At 38.5% G+C, this 23,311-nt stretch overlaps 1 protein-coding gene across 2 annotated transcripts in view; it reads right to left on the reverse strand.

Annotated features, from left to right (window-relative positions):
* Nucleotides 1-2,617: 2,617 nt before the first annotated feature.
* Nucleotides 2,618-23,311, reverse strand: part of MN1 (MN1 proto-oncogene, transcriptional regulator) — a 46,338-nt gene continuing 25,644 nt past the window's right edge. The window contains exons 2-3 of one of the 2 annotated variants that reach the window (XR_006387397.1): nucleotides 14,707-14,811; nucleotides 7,342-7,454 (exon numbers count right to left, since the gene is read on the reverse strand). Coding sequence is in view for 1 of the 2 variants with exons in the window: in XM_044275394.1 (XP_044131329.1) it covers nucleotides 7,270-7,454 (185 nt within the window). In the remaining variant the exon portion in view is untranslated. Of the gene's footprint in view, nucleotides 7,455-14,706; nucleotides 14,812-23,311 lie in introns of both variants that reach the window. The other variant, XM_044275394.1, reaches the window with a different exon arrangement.

Genomic DNA, 23,311 nt, shown 5'->3' on the forward strand with positions numbered 1-23,311 from the left:
AGTGCTGGTCAAATGACTGAGGACCAAAGGGAGTGAATAACTCACAAATCAAGATTACCTTTAGTACAATTTACATCATGTACCTTTCTACTGGACCAGAGAATAAAAATGTTGGTGGGAGTCTGCTGTTCTTGACAGGTCTCTTTTACAGGTCATTACCCGCTGACTTTATTGTGTGTATTCATACATCAGTGTTTTTTTTATAGGACCGTGGATCCGTGGTGACACCACAGAAACATGCCCTATTTTGTCCATGATTACCGATCCCTCATGCACATATATAATAGTTACATTCTATGCGTCCATGAAAACCATAGATACAACATGGATACCATCTGTGTTTTTTCTGTGTTTTTCACAGAGCATTGGTAGGAGATGCTCTGGAAAACAATTTTCAACCTAGGAATATTCATGGAATACTGATGACGCACGGAGGACATAAAACGGACACGTGGACCAAACATGGATTCTTTACTGACATCTTCACAGATGAACCAATGACCATCTTGTCACGGATGTCATCATGGACACGGACATGTGAATGAGACCTTAGAATTGCATTTAATTCAATAGGAATAAAAATAAATGTAAGCCTGGTGGATCCATTAAAATTTAATGGGGAAGGGAAAATGGTTGCTAAGTGATTCTTATGGATAATACTATATGCTTTATATCCATTATGGGTCCTGTAAAAATGGAAGTAGTGACACCAGTGTTCATTAAGTCTAATAGTTTTTTTTACCACAATCATTTATTAAAGGGGTTATGCAAGATTTGATATTGATGACCTATCCTTAGAATAGGTAATCAATATTAGATTGGCGAGGGCTTGTTTCCCACCGATCAGCCGGTGAGCGCCGCGGCTCTTTATAGCTTACTAAACACAGCACCATACATTGTATGGATAACCCCTTTAAGGTGAATTTTTTCGTCAGTATTAAGCATACACAAACATCACCATTAACATCATATTTATTGTTATTTAGTTTGTTGGTAAAACATATACAGATATATACAATATGCATGAATACAGAAGACTGCACTTTACAGATTAAAAAAAAAGAAAGAAAAAGGAAAAAAAACTAAAATAACACTCGGTTTTATGAGCTAGTGTCACAGTCTTCCAAACAAGCGTTTAAAAATGAAATTTAACAATAGTCAATAAAAGATTACAGATTGCTTAACACACAGCAGAGTAACATTTCCATATTTTACATGTGCAATAACATTTTAAGAAGAGTTTGCTATGCAGTACTGATTACCAGTGTTTTCCCCCAGTTCCATAAAGCAAATGTTATGAAACATGAATTGCTCTCACATATATTTTAAAGCTGTACTGTTTGTGAGGAGTAATATGTGTTTACATTAAGATTAATCTGCTGCCTATCCTGTCTCCTGAAATGAGGGATTCATTAACCAGAAGTATAAAAAAAAAAATCACTGAAGAAAAACATTCTTGGAGAAATGTCACAATCTGGACCTTTATCTGAATTTAACGCTACATTGGTTCGTTATTGAAATTACATTTTCATTTATAGTATACAAGAAGAAAAGTCAGCTAAAGATGCAAATAAAGTCAAGGTGTTTTTGGCCGTTGCAAATGCTGCAAGGTAGTAATGACCAAAAGTTTGACAGTCATGTATATGTATTTATATGAAACGTGAGATAATTTTTTTTGTGTAAAACCGATTGTCAACACTGTTCGTATTATCTAAATGACCACAAACAAGCAGATAAAGGAATAATTATGTAAGGGTCCTAGCAGTTTATTTAAACCAAATGTCTGGAACATTTCTCATTGAGGACACAGGGAAATCTGTATTTTAGGGACATATGTGGCTTGTTCTAAAATAAATGACTAACAAAAAAGATGTATATATTTACTTCTGATCCCACCTTTCCCATATGAACTAACATTATCTGTACTTTTCATAGATCATTTTAAGTCAACTCACAAATCTTTGAAACAGCTAAAATATCTGAAATCTATTTTTGGTCTAAAAACTGTAATATGTTGACAGAAGAGCCTAACACATCTATAAAAACTTTTAAAGAAAAAAAAATACACAACACTGGTGGAGCTTGGAAAATGAGGTCTAAACTCTGATTGGTTGAGGAGTGGACAACTTTTTGCCAAAGATTTTAGGGATCCAATGGTACCTCTGCCTCATAAGAAGACACCAGTATTATAAATCAACGGCATATGGTAGATAGGGGCCCTCTTGCATATTTTTTTACTGGGGCCTAAGGAGCATCTGGTAACACCTCTGGAAACAACCTGATGAAATACAATGATATTTGCACGGCTAATCACTAGGAAACTGCTCACTAGTGGATTAGAAATGTTATATTTATATACCAAAACCAGATAATTGTTGATCCGTGCTAATGCTATAATTTGATAGTCTCTATTATACTCATATATTTTACCTTTCTATTAGAGCTGTTGCCTCTATATTATTTTATTAAGTCTTTTCTTATTTATTCAAGTCCACCACTTAGGATAGTGAAGGCATTTTTCCAGAACTATGGTAATGTTATTTTTTTCTTTTCATAAAACATATTTTCAGTTATATATTGATGGTCAGGTATATACTAATGTGTGCATTTTTGCATATATTTCCCCTACTATATATGTTTAGAACTTTTGTGGCAGTGCTGCACTCTGTGGTGTCTCAAGGAGGCATCCCAGGGTGCAGAATATATTAATAGTGAGTATACTTCATGCACTGACGTAAGCCTCCCTACATGCATGAGGCCCAAATAAAAGTGAATGTGGATGAAATGGATGAGAAGAAGGACAAAGAACTCTTTACATAACAGCACAAAAAGCCCAAGAACTATGGTCTGAGTTCCAGATATATTTTCATCATAATCTCAAGGTATCAAAATTTTGTTTAGATATTTTGGGAAATAAACCTAAAAATAAAAATGTGTCAAAAATTCGGTCTTTGACACTTAATGCATGGACTACTGCAACCACATACACAAACATGTCAGTCATCTTTTGAAATTAGTGGAACATGTGGGGGGAGATGAATAATGAGACTTTTTGAAAGTCAGTTTGCAGGAGTCTGCGTTGGTTGATTTGCACCAAAGTCACCAAATGTGGCATGCTGTTTGATAAATTTGGCATATCTTTAAACATGATAGATTTGTTTAAATATGTTACTCCAGTTTTTGCACGCCAACTCTCCAATGGAGTAAGATTTTTTGCAACTTTAAAAAAAAGTTACAGTGAAACTAGTTAACATAGCTAACTATGAACACTTTCCCACCAACTATCAAAACTGGAGTGAGTGGTGCAGGAATGCAAGATGTCACCAAGTGTTTGAAGTAACCCCGTAAAGTTGCAAAGCCTTATTTTGTAACTTTCTGAAGCCAGAATTCAGATGTGCAGATCTTGCTAACTTCCCTCCATAGGGTTTATTTAGATGACTGTCAGTTATACACTGCAGTCTTAAATTAGGCTTATCGGACTAAAATATTGTCTGTGTATCCTCAGGATAGGCTAGAAAGGTTTGAGTGGTGGTCAACATGGGGTTCAGATTCTGGTAAAGAAGAGCTGCTCTGTCTGTGTAAACTTCATTATGCTCATTGGTAGAGGTCTCTATTGGTCCAAACCCCACTGATCCAAACATAAATGACCCATCCTAATGATTCCCACTGATCAACAGCTGATCGTAAGGATAGATCCTTAAAGTTTAAGTTCTGGAAAATCCCTAAAGCATTTTTGCACTCATTACCATCTAATCAAGGGGTATTGCACTGCAAATTTTACCAGGTTGATATTAGTGGAAGAATACTAACATCTGCAAACTAGGATCGTATGCATGGCTAATGGCTAAGTGACTACAAAATGGCAGAAAAAAAATGACACCTTCTAAAAACAGAATTGCGGTAAATATATTTCTGAAATCACAGAGACTAATTTTTCTATGGTTGTTTATAGAAAAAATACACTTTATATGGAAATACAATATGCTGACATGTTAAGCTTTGATATTTTTATTTTTTTGGTTTTATTAGCATGTTTATAGTGAGGTTTGCAAGTATAATAGAGTTATAGTCATGTATTTTTATAATACGCATATGTTTCATAGAATAAGGAAGTGGACTTGATGGCCTTAGAGACTGAGATTTTTTTTCTTTGCTGACCTGGAATGGTGTTAATTTCACTGTATACATAGATGAAGTGCTAGTGTGATAAACCAGAACATCACTTCACTGGCCATGAGCAGAATTGTATTCACCCATCTGTTCATCATTTGCATTGACAGTCCACTTAATGAAGAGAATGTCCTGCACTATTAAGTTGGATTTACATGGACTAATTTTGGGGCCGATTATCAGGAATAAAACTTGCTATGAACGATACTTCCAAATAACAAGCCTGTGTGAATGTGCTGCCGATCACTTGATGAACCAACAAAACACTCATTCATCGGGTGACTTGAACATTGATGCAGCACATGAAATCATTGTTTCTGGGCAGATTGTGCTGTATGAACAGCTATCTTCTGCCTAAAAACAATATATTTGTATGAGTAGCCGTTGCTCGTCTCCATACGGAGAAGGTGACTGCTACATGTAAACACAGCTCTTCACCTCCACTGACGAGCAGCAATTATCAGGAAGGAACGGTTCCTTCTGGTAACTGCTTGCCAGGATGGGCTGCCTAAATCCAGCATTAGACTTGGTTGTGGAAAAATTATAGGTTACAATTATGGAGTTCTGATATGGTGATCTTCCTCTAAAAAAATTACAGGGACTGAAAGTTGCAATGAAATCTTGGCCTTATCACAACATCATAGAGAATGGAGTACACAGGACTGGATGACCGATACACATAGTTCTCAATAAATCTGACAGCTATATACTTTTCTATGACTGTGTGATTAGGAGTTGTTCTACAAAACATCTGTTCAGCTACACTGTAGTTCTTCTGTACTATTTGGACATTACCAATTGGCAATATACTGTACTACTGAAATCAGATCAGATCAGACAGGAAATGTGTGCACAGCTCTGTCAGTCCATTTAGTAAGTCGTCCATGTTATTTAGTCAGGGTAACCTGCAAATAGAAAGAACAATCTCGCTAGTGCCACCTATTGAAAGAGGTCAACTTTGGAAGGTTTTGGAAAATCACAAAAAAAGGCCGAGTCATAAGCTCAGTCATGATACCAATAGCTGTACGTGGTATAGTGTAATACATTAAAAAGCTATCCAAAGTCTCACAATCTGAACAGCTCATTGACAAGAGTTCTGCATGGTTATTTTGCAAAGGAGTTCTGTTTGGAGAAGAAACCCTCTGCACAATGGTAGACATAACTGTCCTCTATCTTCTTCCAATGGTTTTGATTTCGGTCTCTTTACTTTCTAACTATAGCCCCTTCTAAACATAGATGCTGATGACTACTGGGCTGCTGTATTTTTAACTTAAGGTAATTCATGACTTCATTAGTCATGTAATGCAACACCCTCTAGCTCCAGAAATACTCGAAGATGTTGAAATGTTTCTTCAGAGACTTCAGGTACTGTCTGTTTTGAGAAGGCATATGTCCACCAAAGTGAAGCAATGGCTGTTTCGAAGTCCTGGGCTGTAAAATCTGCCTCAAGATTACATATACTCCAGTCATTACCAACAGAATAGCAAAGATCAAGGAAGATGTACATTCTGTTAACCCTCAAAAAACATCAATTTTGACCACTGCATGTGAGAAACAGAGTAGAGTGAAATCATTATTTGGAAGAACTTGATAGAAATACCAGATGAAATAAGATTATACAGTTCCTTTTTTATTAAAGTTAATTTGTTGGCATCATTTAAGATTCTGCAAATAACAAGTTTAATGGAAATGAATAGTTTTGCTGAACATGGGAAGATCACGAAACCTCAACAAGTAGCTAAGATGTGTAGCCTGCTGTAGTCCATGACATTCCTAGAAGTGAACACTGTACAGTTCTGCACAATAATATCAAACATATGTAAATGATATCAATGTGAATATTGAAAGCAGACACCAAGTAGTCTTTGTGCAACAAATTTTGTTCATGGTTCGATAGATTCAGGCCTACAAATCAAGCTCACCAAACAAGTACCTTCAAAGGTAGACAACCTGACCAGTCAGGAGTCAGAGACTGATAACCCACTAACATGCCAATGGGAACAAATAAAAAATAAAATATATGCCCATTTGTTAACTTGGATTTTTTAAGCATGGGCTGCAGGAAACTCTTGCATTTTACCTCTATATGCATAAAATATCATCTATGTCATTTATCTTGCAACTAATCACCCAAAAATATAAGCTGGCATATAACCTCATGTGCAAACGAGCTGTGAGCATCCATTTAGAACTTGAGTTAAAGTCCCAGGGGGAAAATAATAAATAAAACCTAAAAAGGTCACATAACATTTGCTTTGCAGTTAACATAGAGACCACAAAATAATGAAGAGGGTCCTAACAATATTATTTTGTTTCCCATGGATCAGCTGTGGTCTATTATGATACAAAAGATTAAAGGGGTTGTGGAGTGACTTAATATCAATGACCTATCCTCAGGATAGGTTATCAATATCAGATCAGCGGCAGTCCTACTCCCAGCACCCTTGCAGATCAGCTGTTTGAAAGGGTAGCGGCACCCATGTGGTGTCCTGCTTACTCTTCAAAATTATTTGTGAGCTGTTTCCTTTGCAGCAGTGGTGCTGTGTAATTACAACCACTAGCAACTGTTACATTGGGTTACAAAGATGAAATGCAGGGAGTTTCGAAGACAAGGCAGCGCTCGCACGAGCTGATCGTGGGGGGAAGGTGCGAGGAGACGGATCCTGCCGATGTGATATTGCTGACTTATCCTCAGCATAGATTATCAATACTAAACCACTGCACAACCCTTTAAAAGAAATGTCAACTTCTTTACAATAGAAATATTTTATGTAGCACTAAAAAATGAAAAACAAAAGTAAATACATATATAATTTTGACATAAAAAAGCCCTTCTCTAGCCCAGATAAACCATACATCAGGTTTACAGAGAAACAGGGAAATGATGTAAATAAAAGTAAGAAAAGTGTGCTGGATGAAGAAGAATTAACACTGGTATCATACTGTGGCAAAAAGATCCAAAAATATGAGGTTTATTTCAAACTAACCCTTGCAAGTCCAAAAGCCACTAAGCAGGTACCAATCTAAAAAATAATTAGTCCACCTATCATTAGCGGCCTCTTAGGAAAGTAAAAAGAATGCAGGTTTTCTTTCCATTTTTCAAGTTAGGGCAGCAACAAAAGTCCCAAATCTGTTGGAGATATCAGAATGAAGGGATCTCCACGTAGGAACAGGAGTCCTACCCTTTGACTCTCCAATATCATCTGTGCAGTGCACTGAGAGGCACTGCAAATGGCTTCCATTCTGTGCCGCTGCTGAGGTCTTGTTCTGGGGAAGTTCATGGGCTGCAAGATAAAAAATAAAGATATTATTTATAGTTAGTTATAAATGTAAAAAATATTCTCAACATCGCAAAGAACTTACAAAAAACATTTGTTAACAATGAACCACTGAGAGTCATAGGGTGCTTTTAAAGATCTGTCAGCATTATCAACACTGTCAAACCAGAGATCCTGCCTGACAGGGTCGATCATGCTGAGTTAAATGATTCCTCTGTAATCTGTTGAAATCGGTGGCTTCATTGTAGAGAGATAGGCACTTTATTTCATATGCTAAGTAGATGGCAAGTGGCAGGCCTAGGTCATCAGAGCACTGCTTCACTACTGCCTTTGCAGCCTAGCCTCTACCACTACCAGCTATCCTTGAGTGAACTATGCATGGGCCGATTCACCATTCACTGGCTGATGCATGGGATTATAGGGCCAGGCAGGAAGACCGTGAAGATGCCTGTAATCCCATGCATCAGCCAGTGAATGCTGAATCGGCACATGCACTGTTCCAATCTTGGCATCGGGGAAAGTTAGGGAGTGGCTAAGGAGGAAATTCAGTGGTGAAGTGGTGCTCCAAGGTGTTAGGACTGGTTCTGAACACCTATTATCATATTAAAGTGCATATTTATCTACAACAGGACCACCAGGATGTCTGGTTTAATAGGGTTGATGATGCTGATAGATGCTGTTTAAGGTGATATCTCAGCATAATCATGTTGCATTTACACTGACATTGGAGACACTGTCTCTCTTGCATGCCAACAGTCACCAAAGATGAGAAAAAATCACAACACAATCACATAAGTGATTCCTGGCTTTGGCACAAAAAACTGCACGTGTCATTCCAGACTAACAGTAATGCAGAATAGTTGCAAGAGTACAGTCCCTTTAAAGGGAGAAACCAGACAAAACAGAAGATCTGCTTGACGTAAAGAATCCGAGTGGTGCACTGGGCCAAAAGGACCTGCCAGCTGATCACTTCTTTACTGCAGGCAGATCCTCTGTTTCTGTGTTAGAGCTATTCTGTATGGTCTTTTAATAAACCACTTTGTTGATATGAATCATGCAATTAGTATGTAATCCTTTTAGCATATTTCCCTTTCATACCAGCACTTTCATTTCTGTGTCAGAGACTCCATTATAGGCGTCTGTTTCAGGTTCCATCAAAAATACAGGACAAAATATTGTAGCCTGACACACTAGCTTGTCCAGTAAAATGTCTGCACCTCACACAGGGCAGTTATTGGAAATGAGTCTTCCCAGGGATGCACCTTTCCAATAATTGCCCCGACTGTCAGCCCATGTCAAGGGGCCTTAAATGTTCCATGAAATATTTATCCAACTCGGATAAATAAACACAATGCCCAGTTTCTATATAAAACTCTACTACGGATGCTAACACTCTGTAACCAGTCTGTCCTTGAACATATGTATTTGTCTATACATCTGCATGCAACATGGACTGCTGCCTACACTTAACTTTATACATGCAAAGCAACCATAGAGGGTGCTATACTAAATAAGAGAAAAGTCGACTATACCCACTGATTCCAGTGGAGCCAGTTGACTATCTTTAGTCTATGGGGGTCTTCTGACTCTCCTCCATCTGTCATTAGATTTGAACATGCCAATCCTTCTGTTTTCTGGCCAGTAGGCCACCACCAGAAGTGTCCAGCCACAGTTTATTCTTTTCTCCCAATTGAAAACACATGCAATTTGTGTGGCGGAGTCAGAAGGAATAGCCACTGGCACATAGCTATTAGTCCATGAACAATCACTCTTCATACACCATGCTCTTTCCAATCTAAATGGTTCCACTTACATCCTCCCCTGTGCCCTGGGGCTCATAATCTAATTTCTGTATCTCACATAAACTAAGACCAGTTTCAAAGGAAGTCAATTCACTTATCAGTATCCTGACCACTCTTCATTATACATTGAAATAACATGTTTTAATTGTTATAAGTACCTAAATATAATGCAATACAATGACTTGCCTAAGACGAAGGCAATGGAGCCTTGTGTAAGTCTTCAAAAATCCATTAGCACGATAAACAAATATCTAAGATGTGGAGAAGGTTGGGAGTTAAGTTTTAATACAGGTCAAAAGTAGAACCCAAAAGGGAACGGTGCAGCAGCTATTCTGGATCATTTGTAGGTTTATGGTTGCCATAAATGCCCTTCCATGATGGGACTCTAATTGTTATCTTTAATGTCTTGTCCAGTTTCACTATGTTGTAAAATATAAGGAAGCTACATAATTACAACTTAGCCTTTCAATATTGCTCAGCGTTTCCAGCAGACACCAGAGTAAATTAAGCAAGATATTTCAGCAGACTTCCTAATGGCATGAACATTAAGGTGACATTTTATCGCTATAGTGAATATAAAGGTATAGCCTGTACAAGAGTAAAAGAACGCATAAAAATATGATGGTGTCATGTTGCTGCATTATATCAGGAAAGCCTAATATACTTGGCTAACAAACCTAAAAAATACTGACAGTGTGAAATATATACTTTGCTTCTACCCATCTAGAGAGTTAACCGGGACTGTTTTTACAAATAAAAGTGCTAATCTGAGATACTACCGCAGCACTTGGAGCCATTAAACAGTTAATATATATGTGGGTTTAAAACATTTGTTATCTCAGAGGCAGCAGTGATAAATTCATTTTACCGCATCTTTTAAATATGCATGGCATGTAATGTAGCATGGAACTGCAAAGGGGAAGGGAAGCCGAAGATAACAGCTTTACAGTGAGAGATAGCATAAGTACTTCTGCTTTTCTGCTCCAGTGAACTCAGTGAAATAAGGATTCCAGAAAAACCTTGGGATGTGTACTTCAGTCGTATTTTGTATAACAAGATGAACTTACATGATTATGGTGCCACATAAAAATAGTGAGGCTATGGGAAAAAAAAAAGATCTGACGTGCTGAGAATCAGAACAAAAAATTAAAATATGCATAATAGATACCGTAGATAAAATAATCAGATTAAAGCAAAATAATAGAAAAAGTGAATTGCTTAGTAGCTGCATCACGATCAGTATTGCCATCTTACTGGAGCTTTCTATCCATCGCACAGAGGACCCTGATAAGAGATTCCACGCCATTAATGGAAGGCGAAGATGAATGTATGTTCTCAATTCTATTATATATGATATTATTTAAGGCGCAATTACATACAAAATACATAGATAAAAAGAGCAGCTATATAAATCGGACAGCAGCATATAATTCTGGATAGAAAACAGTGAGTTAAATACAAATCTACAAAAAATAAAAGTTGTAATCTCTTCAATTCCAGAGGACAGGAAAATTGCCCCAAGTGTCCATTGTTAATCAGAGCATGGATAATCAAGGTGTCACCCTAGTGAGGTGCATCAATCGCAAAGTTAACCCTTGCCGGGTTCCTTTAAAAAAGATTACAAAGAATAGAATTGAATTGTGACATATCCAGGCTCTGTAACAGCATTGTTTTACAATGATGTTAACATCCAACATAAGCTATCTATCCGGTGTACACACCTACCCTGCATTTACCCAACATAAGGGTAAGAGAGAACTGGCTACAAGTAGAGATGGGCAAAGAATCGTTCAAAATTCAATTTGGGTTTGATTCAGATGAATTGCTCGACTGATTCGATTTGGGTCTCAATTGATTCTACACAAACTGAAAGTGCTAGAAATCTGTGTATGTCGCTCTGAGGACACTTATGGTTCATATTTTTCTCCCTTTATTAAAACATTTCTCATTAACTGTTATTTTCCCCCCTCTTTCTCGCTCTCTCCCCAACATTCGTACCGATCGAATCACCAAACATTCTGATCCATCAAAAATTTTTACAAAATGTGGTTCACATCCGCGTTATTAAGAATTGATTTGCTCATCTCTAGTATTCATCAAAACAAGTAAAACTCCCAGGGGGAGAGCTATCAAAACTAATGTAAAGGAAAACTGGCTTATTTGCCCATAGCAACCAATCAGATTTCACCTTCCATTTTCTGAAGGAACCCTGAAAAATAAAAGGTGGAATCTGATTGGTTGCTCTGTGCAACTAAGCCAGTTTTCCTTCACACCAGTTTTGATATCCCCACCCTCCGACTTCTTGCTACATCAGGGCCAGTCTAGGCATCTCACAGTGTGTAGCCGTTAACCCTCAAATGAGGTTTATAATTAAGAAAATGTGGTTATGCTGACCAAAAGACCAGAAAAGAAAAAGACGCCCCAAAAGGCATAGGTGGGGGGAATATGAAGATATTTTGTTCATACAACATCCAATGGAACATGGTTTTGTTTTCTGTTGGATTTGCTCAGGTTTACTACTGGAGGCACACAGAGGTACACTGGAAGCCCTGTACAAGGTTTGAGCACCAGATAAGTGGAGTCCCTCTGGTTCAGTAATCCAGATGGACATTTAGTTATCTGAGCTGACCGAAGTAAGGTCAGACGCAGATGAGCAAATGTCTAGAAGACATCAGCCAGCCACAAGCTTTGCTAAGAAATGCAGGAAGGTCTCATTGGTCTAAGTAGCAGAGCATGAACAATACATACGTCTGTGTACAATGACAAAGAAATGTCCCAACATATTGTCAAAAGTCCTTGTGTGATAATAATCACTTCCAATTGCCTGAAGCAATCACTATCTCTCCCATTCGTGACCTGATTTTTTCCCCCTCTGCTATGAGATTGAATTCCAGAATCAAGCCATATATTGTCAGCATTAGCAAATAGTAAAACCTGGCAGGACACAAATAAGCAATTTTACAGTAAGCGGGATGTCACTCATAAGCCGCAGTCTGGCAGTAAAGTAGCATCTAATAATATTGGTATTATATTGGTTCATAGCTTCCTCCATACAGTATCCCTACAGCAACTGATCATTTGCTAGCCTTCACCTGCAACATAACACTTGAGTACTACAGTATATATAGTTAACATATTACATATAGTTACATAGTTTATATGGTTGAAAAAAGGCATCAAGTTCAACCAAGGGATAGATGGGGACATGGGAGAAGGAAGTGAGAAAATATAGAATATAGAGTATATTGTATCCAGATCATCTATCTATCTATCTATCTATCTATCTAAGAAACAAAATTTGAAGGCAGCACAGCAGAAAATAAGTAAAGAGGGGTGCCAGCGGCTGTAAAGGCGATCCGCCAACCATATAACGAATAGGCACTTCCCAAAAAAATTTGTGTTTTTTCACCAAATAGCAGCAACATTTCAGTCCTCTCAATGGGACCTTTCTCAAGTAAAAACACATATTTTTTTGGGAAGTGCCGTGGAGTTTGTTTCCTATCTATCTCATATATATCTATCTATGTAATATCTATCCATCCATCTCATATCTATCCATCTCATATCTATCTATCCATCCATCCATCCATTATTTATCAGTCTATCTGTCCGTCCATCCATCTGTCTATCTAAAGTACCAAAAAGGCAGCACTCCAAAATCAGTAAAAAATGAAAAAAATGCTTTTATTCCCCCATGTGGATATGCCTATGACTGTCTATCTATCTTCTATGTATCTATCTATCTATCTAGCTATCACAATGCAAAACGTGTTAACTGCAGCAAAGGCATAAAATCTATATGGGAAACATTGCACAAAAAAAGACTGAACTGGACCAAACATATCTACAGTAATACTGAAATGTCCAGATTTAATAGAGAATAATTGGACACTGCTTGAATAAGGGTAATATGGGCTCGGTGTGACCTTTTTATGCATGATAACCATCTAAGGAAGACTAGAGAAGATGCTTCTCTGTCCAGAGCCCTAAACAGTCACAACCCAGCTCTGTGTGACCATATAAATGCATAATATAAAGGCTGCAACATAGAAAACAGAAAAAGTTACAATATATAGTGTGTGTGTGTGTGTATATTATATATAGATAGATAGATAGATAGATAGATAGATAGATAGATAGATAGAATTTTGCACTGCAGATTCTTTACAATACTCTGAATGCAAAGACAAACAGAAAGATTTTTGTTAGCCTTTGTGCACTGTTTTTGTCACAAGAAATCTGAATCAAAGGAGAGGACTTTAGGAAGAGTATTGCCCTGTAAAGATCTGGTGAAGAATCAGCGCCCTTCTTTCAGCCGGCTCAGAAGATTAAAGTGACAAACAGGAGGTGAGGATCCCTAGAAAGGCTACTTGCCTCGGGGCTTGTCCCTTACACTTCTTCAAAGGCTCTGACAAACCATCAGCTACTGCTCCATGGCTGCCCATACCCTCACACAGCATGAGACCAGTATGCAACAGCCATCCCCGAGAGGCAGCCAACCGTGAATCCCACTGCTAGAGATCTTGTTAAGGCAACATCAGTTCATTTGGATCATATATCTAGAACAGTTTATCAGGAACCAGCCAGGTCTCAGATAGCAATTAATATGGTTACACTCTCAGCTCCGTTTACTCATTTGCACAAATTACAAACTCCACCGAGAATGAAGCAAGAAGAGTGGTTGATGCCTTTCCACTGCCTTAGGACAGGACACCGCAATATGTCTGAATGGGGGTGGGGTGTTTTTCTTTTTTTTGCAAATCTTCAACATGACATTCTGACATATCAGTTTTGGCAGATAAGATTCTAATATTGAATAGATGGCCTTTACAAAGGATTTTCTCTTAAAAGGGAGTCAATAGAAGATCCCAAATACGATGACTGTGAGTTTATAACTCACACAATAGAGCCATTGACTAGATGCATCAGCGCAAGCAAATTCAGTTCTGCAACAGATGTTTACATTTCTAGTTCTCAAAAATAACAGGTTTTTCTCCATTTTCCATAGCATGACTGAAACTGTGGGTAGGATTTATTTGGAGCGTTGTAACAGGTTCCAGCAAACAAGGTGGTAACAGCAAATAAGCCCTGACACTATATGAGCCTAGGAGTCCATGACAGGAGGACATATTGTGCATGCTATGGAATAGCATCATGACGCAGTGTAGCTCTCGAGGACATGGCTGTTTCATTTTATTGCATTGCTTTCACTGCTATGCTGTGGATTTCATTTGTTGAAATTTCATTCAATACATTGCTGTAAATTCTGTATTTATACATATATTTTATATCTGACATACGCTAGTCTTAGGAAGCCACATTACCCAGAAAGACTTTTGCTACGGGAGCCATAAAATAAGCACATTGGCAGTGGTACCAGGACAATCACAGGATCAGGTGCCAGCTATGCCAGCAATAAAACCACCATCCCCTTATTGCTGTTTATTTTTGGTTACCTTGAATTATCTCTCAATCGTCTTTAGGGCATCCTTGTAATTTGTAATCCCAGAAGTAGCAAACTCCAGCTAGCAGCTACACAGAACCCTAGCAAATGTTCTTCCCTAAAATTAAAAGGAGTTCAATCAATTTTACCAGTCAGCACAGCAGGAGAAAATATATAACTGTACTTATACTACCAGCAGAGATTCCGATCACAAATTCATCTTCCCTGATGTGATCTTGAGATGCAGATGTTGTGATATTGTAATCTGACTGTTCAAGGTGATTGTGGTTATTCTAATATAGCTTTATTTCTCTTTCTTACTTATTTGCCTAGCCTACTTGCAGTGGTAAACTCATAACTGATTAAATCATTTTTGTTTTAAATTATGGCCTTTTTAAGGTCAACTTTATCTCAATATCTAAGCTAAAAAATGGACCCACCCCCCACCCAATACATTTTATACTTGATTGCTAGCTACCTTAACTATTTAAAGTCTTTCACCAGGTTCTTAGATCACCATCTTGCCTGACCTTGTAAATCAAGGAGGTGGAGGGGCTGGCAAGTAGGAAGAGCAAGGGTTCACAGAGTGGCTTAGGCCTGCCCTCAGTGCACTTAACTAGGTATTTGCATATGGACTGAAAGCACTTCTTCTCCAGAATGAGGGATCACAAAGTGCATGCTATCATTACATTCAGTTGAACTAGCTCTATAACAGTGAATTTCGATGACAGATTGCCCTTAATCACATACACTTTTTTTAAGATATTCAGTGCAAAATAGGGTTTATTGTTATCCTGGGTCTTGATACGGTTTAAAATGATACAAATCCTACAAAAGGACCAGGAATATGATTCCGGCTTATGCAAGAGGTGACTTTTATTCACAATAATATTCCTCATATCTATTGTATTTCGGTCAATATTTTTCATCAGAATTTATAAGCCAAAACTAAGAGGCGGTCCTAGAGCAAGGAGAGGTGCTAATCGTTCCATTACACTTACTCACTATGCAGGTCCCACTCCTGGTTTTGGCCTACTAATACGGATACCAAACACGGACCACAATATCTGCATGTGAAGTGGCCTATAGACATGTGTGAAATCAGGATATGTCATTAAAGGGAAACTTCCACCATGAACATGAGCAGGAGGAGCTGAGCGGATTCATATAATATTTTATTGGGAAAGATTCAGTAAAACTTTGCTTATTCTGGGCTTTAAAATCAAGGAAGCTGAAATTTCAGTGATTGACAGCCTTCTCTCTATGACTGTGTATACTGAGATAGCTGTCATGTCACTGATAGGACCTCCTCCTGGACTTCACAGCCCAGAATGAGCACAGATGTAAATGAATAAAATACAAGCTTTACTGAATCTTTTCCTACAAAACTATATATCAGTCTGCTCAGCTCCTCCTGCTCTATAACCTGCAGCTTTGCAGATTATACCACATTTTGATGGCGACAGGTTTCCTTTAAAGTATAATAGGTAGGCTTTCAACATCAAGGTTGCCACCTATTGGGAGCACAAGATGGGCATGATTGCACATATACACAACCCCCTCTATTCAAGCCTGTTCAAGCCTATGGAACTTCTTAACAAAGACGGGTTACAGAAACAGCTGACTGACCTCAGCCTGTTTGTGTCCATAACTTTGATAAACGTAAGTGGAGCGAGCTGCATCCATGCACATCCATCTCTCCATTCAGTCTATGCCTGTATGCAGTGGCCACTTCACTTAGCTGAATATGGGTCAATGGTTCCCCTGTCATCCTTAGATGGGAACACCACCTTGTAATGAATACCCCATTAAATAAAAATAAAAAAACTCTAAATACTTAATAGGTGATATTATTTTTTGTACAACCAGCAATGTCAAGGTCAACACACCTAACAAAGGTAAAAAAAAAAAAAAGTTTTCAATAGGAGAAGCATTCTGGGATTTTATATGGCAGCCCCAGTTTGTGAACTACATGATGGCTAGGGTCGTACAGTGAATCACAGAACTGTCTGCTTTAGTAGGTCTCTCTATGCAAGTCTATGAGAGCTTCAATCCAAAGCTTCAGGCTGACACCGTAGACAATGTTGGGCTAAAAAGTGCTCTTTAATGTTTATTGGTCAGTTGCTTGCAATCCCTTAAACTGCTGGTAATAATACACTAAGCAAAATGTCCATCCATTTTCCCATTTTTCTGCTTTCTTTTCATAGTTTTGATCTAAGCATTAGAGGAACAGCCTTCTGGAGTTCATCGTATCCGATACTACCGTTACCCAATGAAGCCCATTGGCTATAACAGGACCCAGAAGGGAATCCGGCCTGTTTCTGGTATTAGTGCCAGGGTCTAGGTGGACTAAACCACTGCTTGAAGCAGTATTTGTCGGGCCCAAATCTCAGCACTAATGCCGAAAAGGGGCCAGATCCCCTGCTGGGTCCCATTATAGTCCATGGGGCCTGGCAGTACTCTGGCCCCTTTCAGCTATGCCGGATGCGATGAACTCATTTTAGCACTAGTGTGAAACTATTCTAATTACTGAATTGACTTCTTTGTCAGCATCTGATTGGTTGTGAATGGACATCTTTGGTCAGATATTGGATTGTACAGAAACACTGACAGACAGTTGTTTTCTAATGTCTGTGTGGCGCTGGTCCATTCATCACAATGAGGAAGTTCTAAAGAATGGTCAGGAAGAGTAATGGTTAATAGTCTTCCGTGTGCCATTTATCTCCTCTCTGCACTAAGGACATCATACCCTGACTAATGATGAACAAGTGAAGCACAATGGCATCTCAGGTGTCTTAATAATAAAGATCGGTAAAATCTATACGTATCAGACAAGACACGTCAGACATACAAGCCCAAACTTTGTAACATTTCAAAGTAAAATTGCACACTGAGAACATGATAGAGAGCCTGTATCTGGTAACAGCATAAAGAATTACTCCTCAGATAGCATTTCACGCAGGGTCCACATAGGTGTGTATGTCACATCACTCGCTTCACATATATTACATTATAATCCAAGCAGTGTCAACAGGAGGAGTTAACACACATGTGTTATTGTGCTGGTAATGGGCCTAAACTCTCTGCTTAATGATCTGTGTCAAATGTAAGAAGAGATTTTCCTCTATCTGAACCAGCTGCAAAAACAGCTTTTCTGTGCCTCGATACAAAGACACAATAATCTGATGCCTCATAATGTAATACATAATAGTCAATGGCTAAAATAACAGCATATGTACTGTAGCGATAACAGCAACAACAGACACAGCAGGATGGGACAATTAAAATGATGTCTTGTCCCACTAACATGGCCTTCTTCCTAGATAAATACCACGTATTAGCATTCATTTGCAGAAGGATTTAGTAAGCGAGGACGTGTTCTACTGCACTCCACTGGCATTGATCTTGGAGATGTGTATTGAGCACTAGAACTATCCAACAACCTAAGTGCAATAAATTGCCTATACTAGAATAGAAGAAGGACTATCTGCTAGGTTTTCATGGAGAATGGATGACTCTTTGTTCTGCTTGAGGAAGCTCTACACCTTCAGAATGCTTATAGCTATTGACTTCCATGTGCCTTCACCCAGTATATACTTAACTGCTTTTGATTTCTGTCTCCCTTAAATTTCAGCCATATCAATTGTATATTGCTGTATGTTTCATTTTCAAAGCATACTCTAAGACGCAATGCAAAAAACGTGGCACAGCTGTGTCCAAGTTAAGGTTGGACATAAGACATCCCACTGACATTGATTCTTTGTAACACATCTGACCACCGTTAAAATCTTTAGGACTCTAGTGTGCGATCCGTGACATTTCAAGGATCTCACCAGCAGTGCATTCTGTTTCATACCGTGAATAATTTCCAACAAGTTGGAAAATCCCTGTAGTTATTAGCAAGGCTTTCAGATGTTTAAAGGTGCTTGTTGCCTACAGCGAATTTCACATGCCAATTTTCACATAAGTGTGGAATTGGGGCTTCATATAGATATGAGTAGGAACAAAGAGTTACAATCACAAACTGATTTAGAAAGATTGTTCCTGCTTGAAATCGTTGTATTCTTGTGAATATGGTTAGGATCAAGTGTAAATTTTCAGCAAAAAAAACATACTATGGCAAAATTATAGTAACCAAATTTAAAAACAAACGACTTTCAAGTAAAAGTTGCAGGAAGGTGTATTGAAAGTCTACAAATTTATTTAAGTGATTAGAAACTTGCTTATGGCAGTTACTGACTGATTGATTGATTAAAGGAAGTCTGTTACCAAGAAATTCACTGTTAACCAAGGCACAACGGGGGGACATTTATTCCCATATGCCAGTCTTGATCCACTGTGAATATGTATGTAAATCCATTATTCACAGCAGTTAAGTGCACAGAGGGCGGACCCAGGCCACTATGTGCACCCTTGCTCCTCCTGCTTCCTCTTGCAGCCCCTCCCACCCCTTCTTGATTGACAGGGTTAGGTTCTTGCAGAGTCATCTCACCTGGCCCTGTCAATGAGGAAGGAGAAGAAATTGTGGCGGAGGAAGCAGGAGGAGCAAGGGTATGCCAAGTGGTGTGTGCTCGCCTTAAATGAATTTCCTGGTAGCAGATTCCATTTAATTAGGTAGGTTTGTAAATCTCTATATTGCTTATTGCTGATTAATATATTGTTAATATGAAAATTTACACACAATTATGTAAATGATCTAACACATAAAACACAATAGAAAATACATAAGCCAAACTCATATGCCTAAAGATTGGTTGTTTATAGCAAGGTCAATCATCATCATTGTTTGAATACAAGTTGGTGCACATTGTCTGAACATATAGGGCAATCTTTTACCTTTTACAATAATTATCTGTACATTTCCTTTGTTCCTAAATACTAAAGCAAAGATCATGTGTTCTCCATCAGCCTCTATGGATTCCCACCCAACTTTATAATATTCCTTTAACTGTTTAAATGAGCTTTGATTTGAGAGGCCCACGTGCTTGGACCCTACCAGTCCCAAAACTACTACCCATTTCTGGCATTGAGGTGGTCATGTGTTTGGTCATTCATGCTTCTTGAGGAAATTGGTGGTTCCCCTGAAACATCAAGTTGGCAGTTCTCTACTTGAAAGGTTTCCACACTGAATTGCTGCTCTATAGGATAATTACTAGTGACTCTCTCACGGACTATTATTTGGACTCTATGGGTGATTACATTTTTACATTCTTGCTAAATTTGCTAAATATTTTGCTAAAGCTAACAGAAATGAGAGAATTTGCAACAAACCATTTGCTGTGCCCATGCATGTAGTTACTCTCCAATATAGTCTAGGAGAGATACAGAGACAACTTGTGAATCTACTATAAGCACTAAAAGGGTGATCAAGTATGTACGATCACTTATACATCAGGAACCAGTCTAAAGACTATGTGGGTCATTTGTATTTCTGCCGCAAATTTTGGCGCAAAGGTTATTTGCGCAGCAATCTGCGACTTTTCCCTGCTCACGCCAGGTCTAAAAAGGGGGTGGGCGTGGACGGGGAAAGAGATGGGCTGGTAGGTATCATTTTTTACGCCTGTTTATGTGTAACATAGAGCTCGGTGCCTCTTCATAACTTTGGCAGATCCACCGCTAGCGCACAGGGTTATTATATTTGGTGTGAAAATCCTTTTTTGTAAGAAATCAGTGAAGAAATGGCTGATTTACATGGAGCGATCACCACTTTGTATGACGTCATAACTTTCAGCATGTTACATTTCAATTGTGATGGCAGCGACTACAGTCAACTGAAAATAATTGCTTTGGGTGATTTGCATGCTATGATTATCATTAGATGTGGTTGTCCCCCAAACTCTATTGTTAAAAACACATTTCTACATTCGCTTCCTCATCATTAGTGCCGGAACTTATCATTATTACCCAAATTACAGGATAAGACAGCGATGATACCGCAGAGCTGCTCACAAAGCTGATTAGGAACTCATATATCCACATCACTATCTAATGCCAAAGCCCCAGCAGCTTAAAGGCTCCTGCACACTGTGCCATTAAATCTCACATGAGCACAATCAAACACTCATACAATGATTTCCCCACATTCACCTTCATATGTTATTGATGAGTTACTATGCGATAATACTTGCTCCTATGGAATAGGCATTGCGTCTTTAGCTGCACCCATAATGCGTCACTATACCAAACAAAAAGAGTTCAATACATTTGCATATGTTAATTCATAAAGCGTTGTGCTTCGGTTGACGGTAAATGACACCTCCTCATATTTCAGCCTTCAATATGAAGTCACTGAGCAGGAGGAACGCCGTATAGATCCGATTTTAGTGGTCACAGTACTGTCTCAGTCCATTGCCAGTTTGCTACCATCTCCTCCTAATTGTTTGTTACCGTCATACCAATGTGACCGCAAACTGTTATCTTTACAGACACAAGTATCTTAACGGACATTACTTTTCAATAGATTTTGGATTATTCATCCAATTGAAGCGATTCACAAGTGTCTTAAGGCAGCGACGAATGCTCCCAGTATCATTTAGTATCTATTCTTGGAAGATGATCTGTTTAGCTATTCAGAACATAACTGCAAGGAGGTCACAGACATTTGGTTTTATCGCATTCATTTTATTACTTTTGAATATTAATAACAGCTTGAAAGAGCCATAATGTGATATTATATTTGTTGTTAAAAGGAAAACGGCTTCAGCTTGTAAAACCCAAGCGGTAATAATATGCAGGAAGAGAATCTATCAGGACATTTAACTTTGCATATTATCCAGCCTGCGCAGCTGATGTCTGGCTGGGCTGGGCGGCCGGAGAAGAAACAGTTAAGCTGCAGAACACGTTTCAGGTTTCTCACACTGGGGTAGTAGCTGCCTGTGACCTGATCCTCCTCCTTCTGCCTGACCCTTGACATTTCCACTCTGCTTGTCTCCAGCAGACACACACACACTGCTCACAGACAAGGCAGCGCTGGAACAAAACAATCTCTCCTATAAACTGCTTCCCGCACATCACTGGTCAGGAAAGCAGCAGCACCTTTGGGCAGGAGGGCATCAGGAAAGCTGTGAATGTAGATACCCCTCTTTTTAAAGATGTGGTGTTGTTTTGGAAATTTTGTGGCATTCCAGGAATACCAAGTACTAGAAAGTAACCCTCCCCCCTTGTCTCAAAGGTCTAACACAAACACAATACAGGTCTAAGAAACGTGATAGAGACTGGATTCATATTTGGATTGCATTTGGCACATACAAAGGGTTGGTTATTTGTGATTTGATATTATTTATTACTAAATGTTTGGGATCAACTCTTTTGTAGATAAAGCGGGAGCTATTACACCCAGCCCCCAATGTTTAGGGGGCCTCTAGCAGTCCAATGTCAAATAAGGGTGAAAAGACATTTCGAGAAAAGGTTAATAGAAAAAGTGTGATAGAGGACACTGAATATGGTGGCATGGAAAAATATCAGCAATTAGGAATACTTTCCAGGAGAGTAGCTCCGAGCTACATCTCTTCACACTATCCTGAATGAGTCCTACACATGTATTTATGTATTCATTTTCATCCCAGTAAGAGTGCTAAAACATGAACAAACAGCGAAAAGAAACAAATAAAATATAGACGTTCTGACGGTGCCTGAAAGGAAACTATAAACTGAAGCTTCCACTTTTAGATCAAAGTCTACTATTAACATGCTAGAGGTCTATACACAGAGAAAGCCACATGCGTGGACCCTGTACGGAGGCACAGCTTCAAATTACAGATCTGTGGGCATTGTGTGTGGCAGCATATGGCGCCTCCATGCGACTTTATGTTATACGGCATGTGTCGGAACATGCTTTCTACATATATGCTACAAATTGTTTTCTCACAGACTGCATATGAATTTTAAGGAAAAAGAACATCTGTGTTGCTACATATGAAATTAGAGGTACACAGATCAGAAATACGCAGGTATTCCCCAGAAATGATCTGAGGGGGAACAAGGGCGCACAGGAAAAATTGGGGAAAAGTAGTAACGGAAATTACTCAAGAGATTTGTGATAGATAGATAGATAGATAGATAGATATGAGATAGATAGATAGATAGATAGATAGATATGAGATAGATATGAGATAGATAGATAGATAGATAGATAGATAGATAGATAGATAGATATGAGATAGATATGAGATAGATAGATAGATAGATAGATAGATAGATAGATAGATAGATAGATAGATATGAGACAAATATGGGATGGATGGATAGATAGAAAAATAGACCGATTTCTCCCTAAACAAATAAATAGTTTTACATGTATTATATGTAATTTCTATAATGTTAAACGCCTTGCAAAAAAACTTGACACTCTACAGATCACGTTCTAAAACCAGCACAGTAACAATATTATCCCTAGGCTCACACATTGAATACAAACAAGGTTTAGTTTGCCAGATGCTGTAGAACTACAAGTACCAGCACATCACCCCAGCAGGCATCTTGCGGCTGTTTGCTCTATTTGGAACAACAAATCACAATGTGCCAGGACCTGTTATACCATGACAGCTTGAAAACTGGAGGTTTCTTACATGTTCCTTTTAGATGCAAATAATGGTTACTGCAATATGCAATCTGTGATT

This window comes from Bufo gargarizans, chromosome 1 (assembly GCF_014858855.1).
Source record: "Bufo gargarizans isolate SCDJY-AF-19 chromosome 1, ASM1485885v1, whole genome shotgun sequence".
NCBI lineage: Eukaryota > Metazoa > Chordata > Amphibia > Anura > Bufonidae > Bufo > Bufo gargarizans.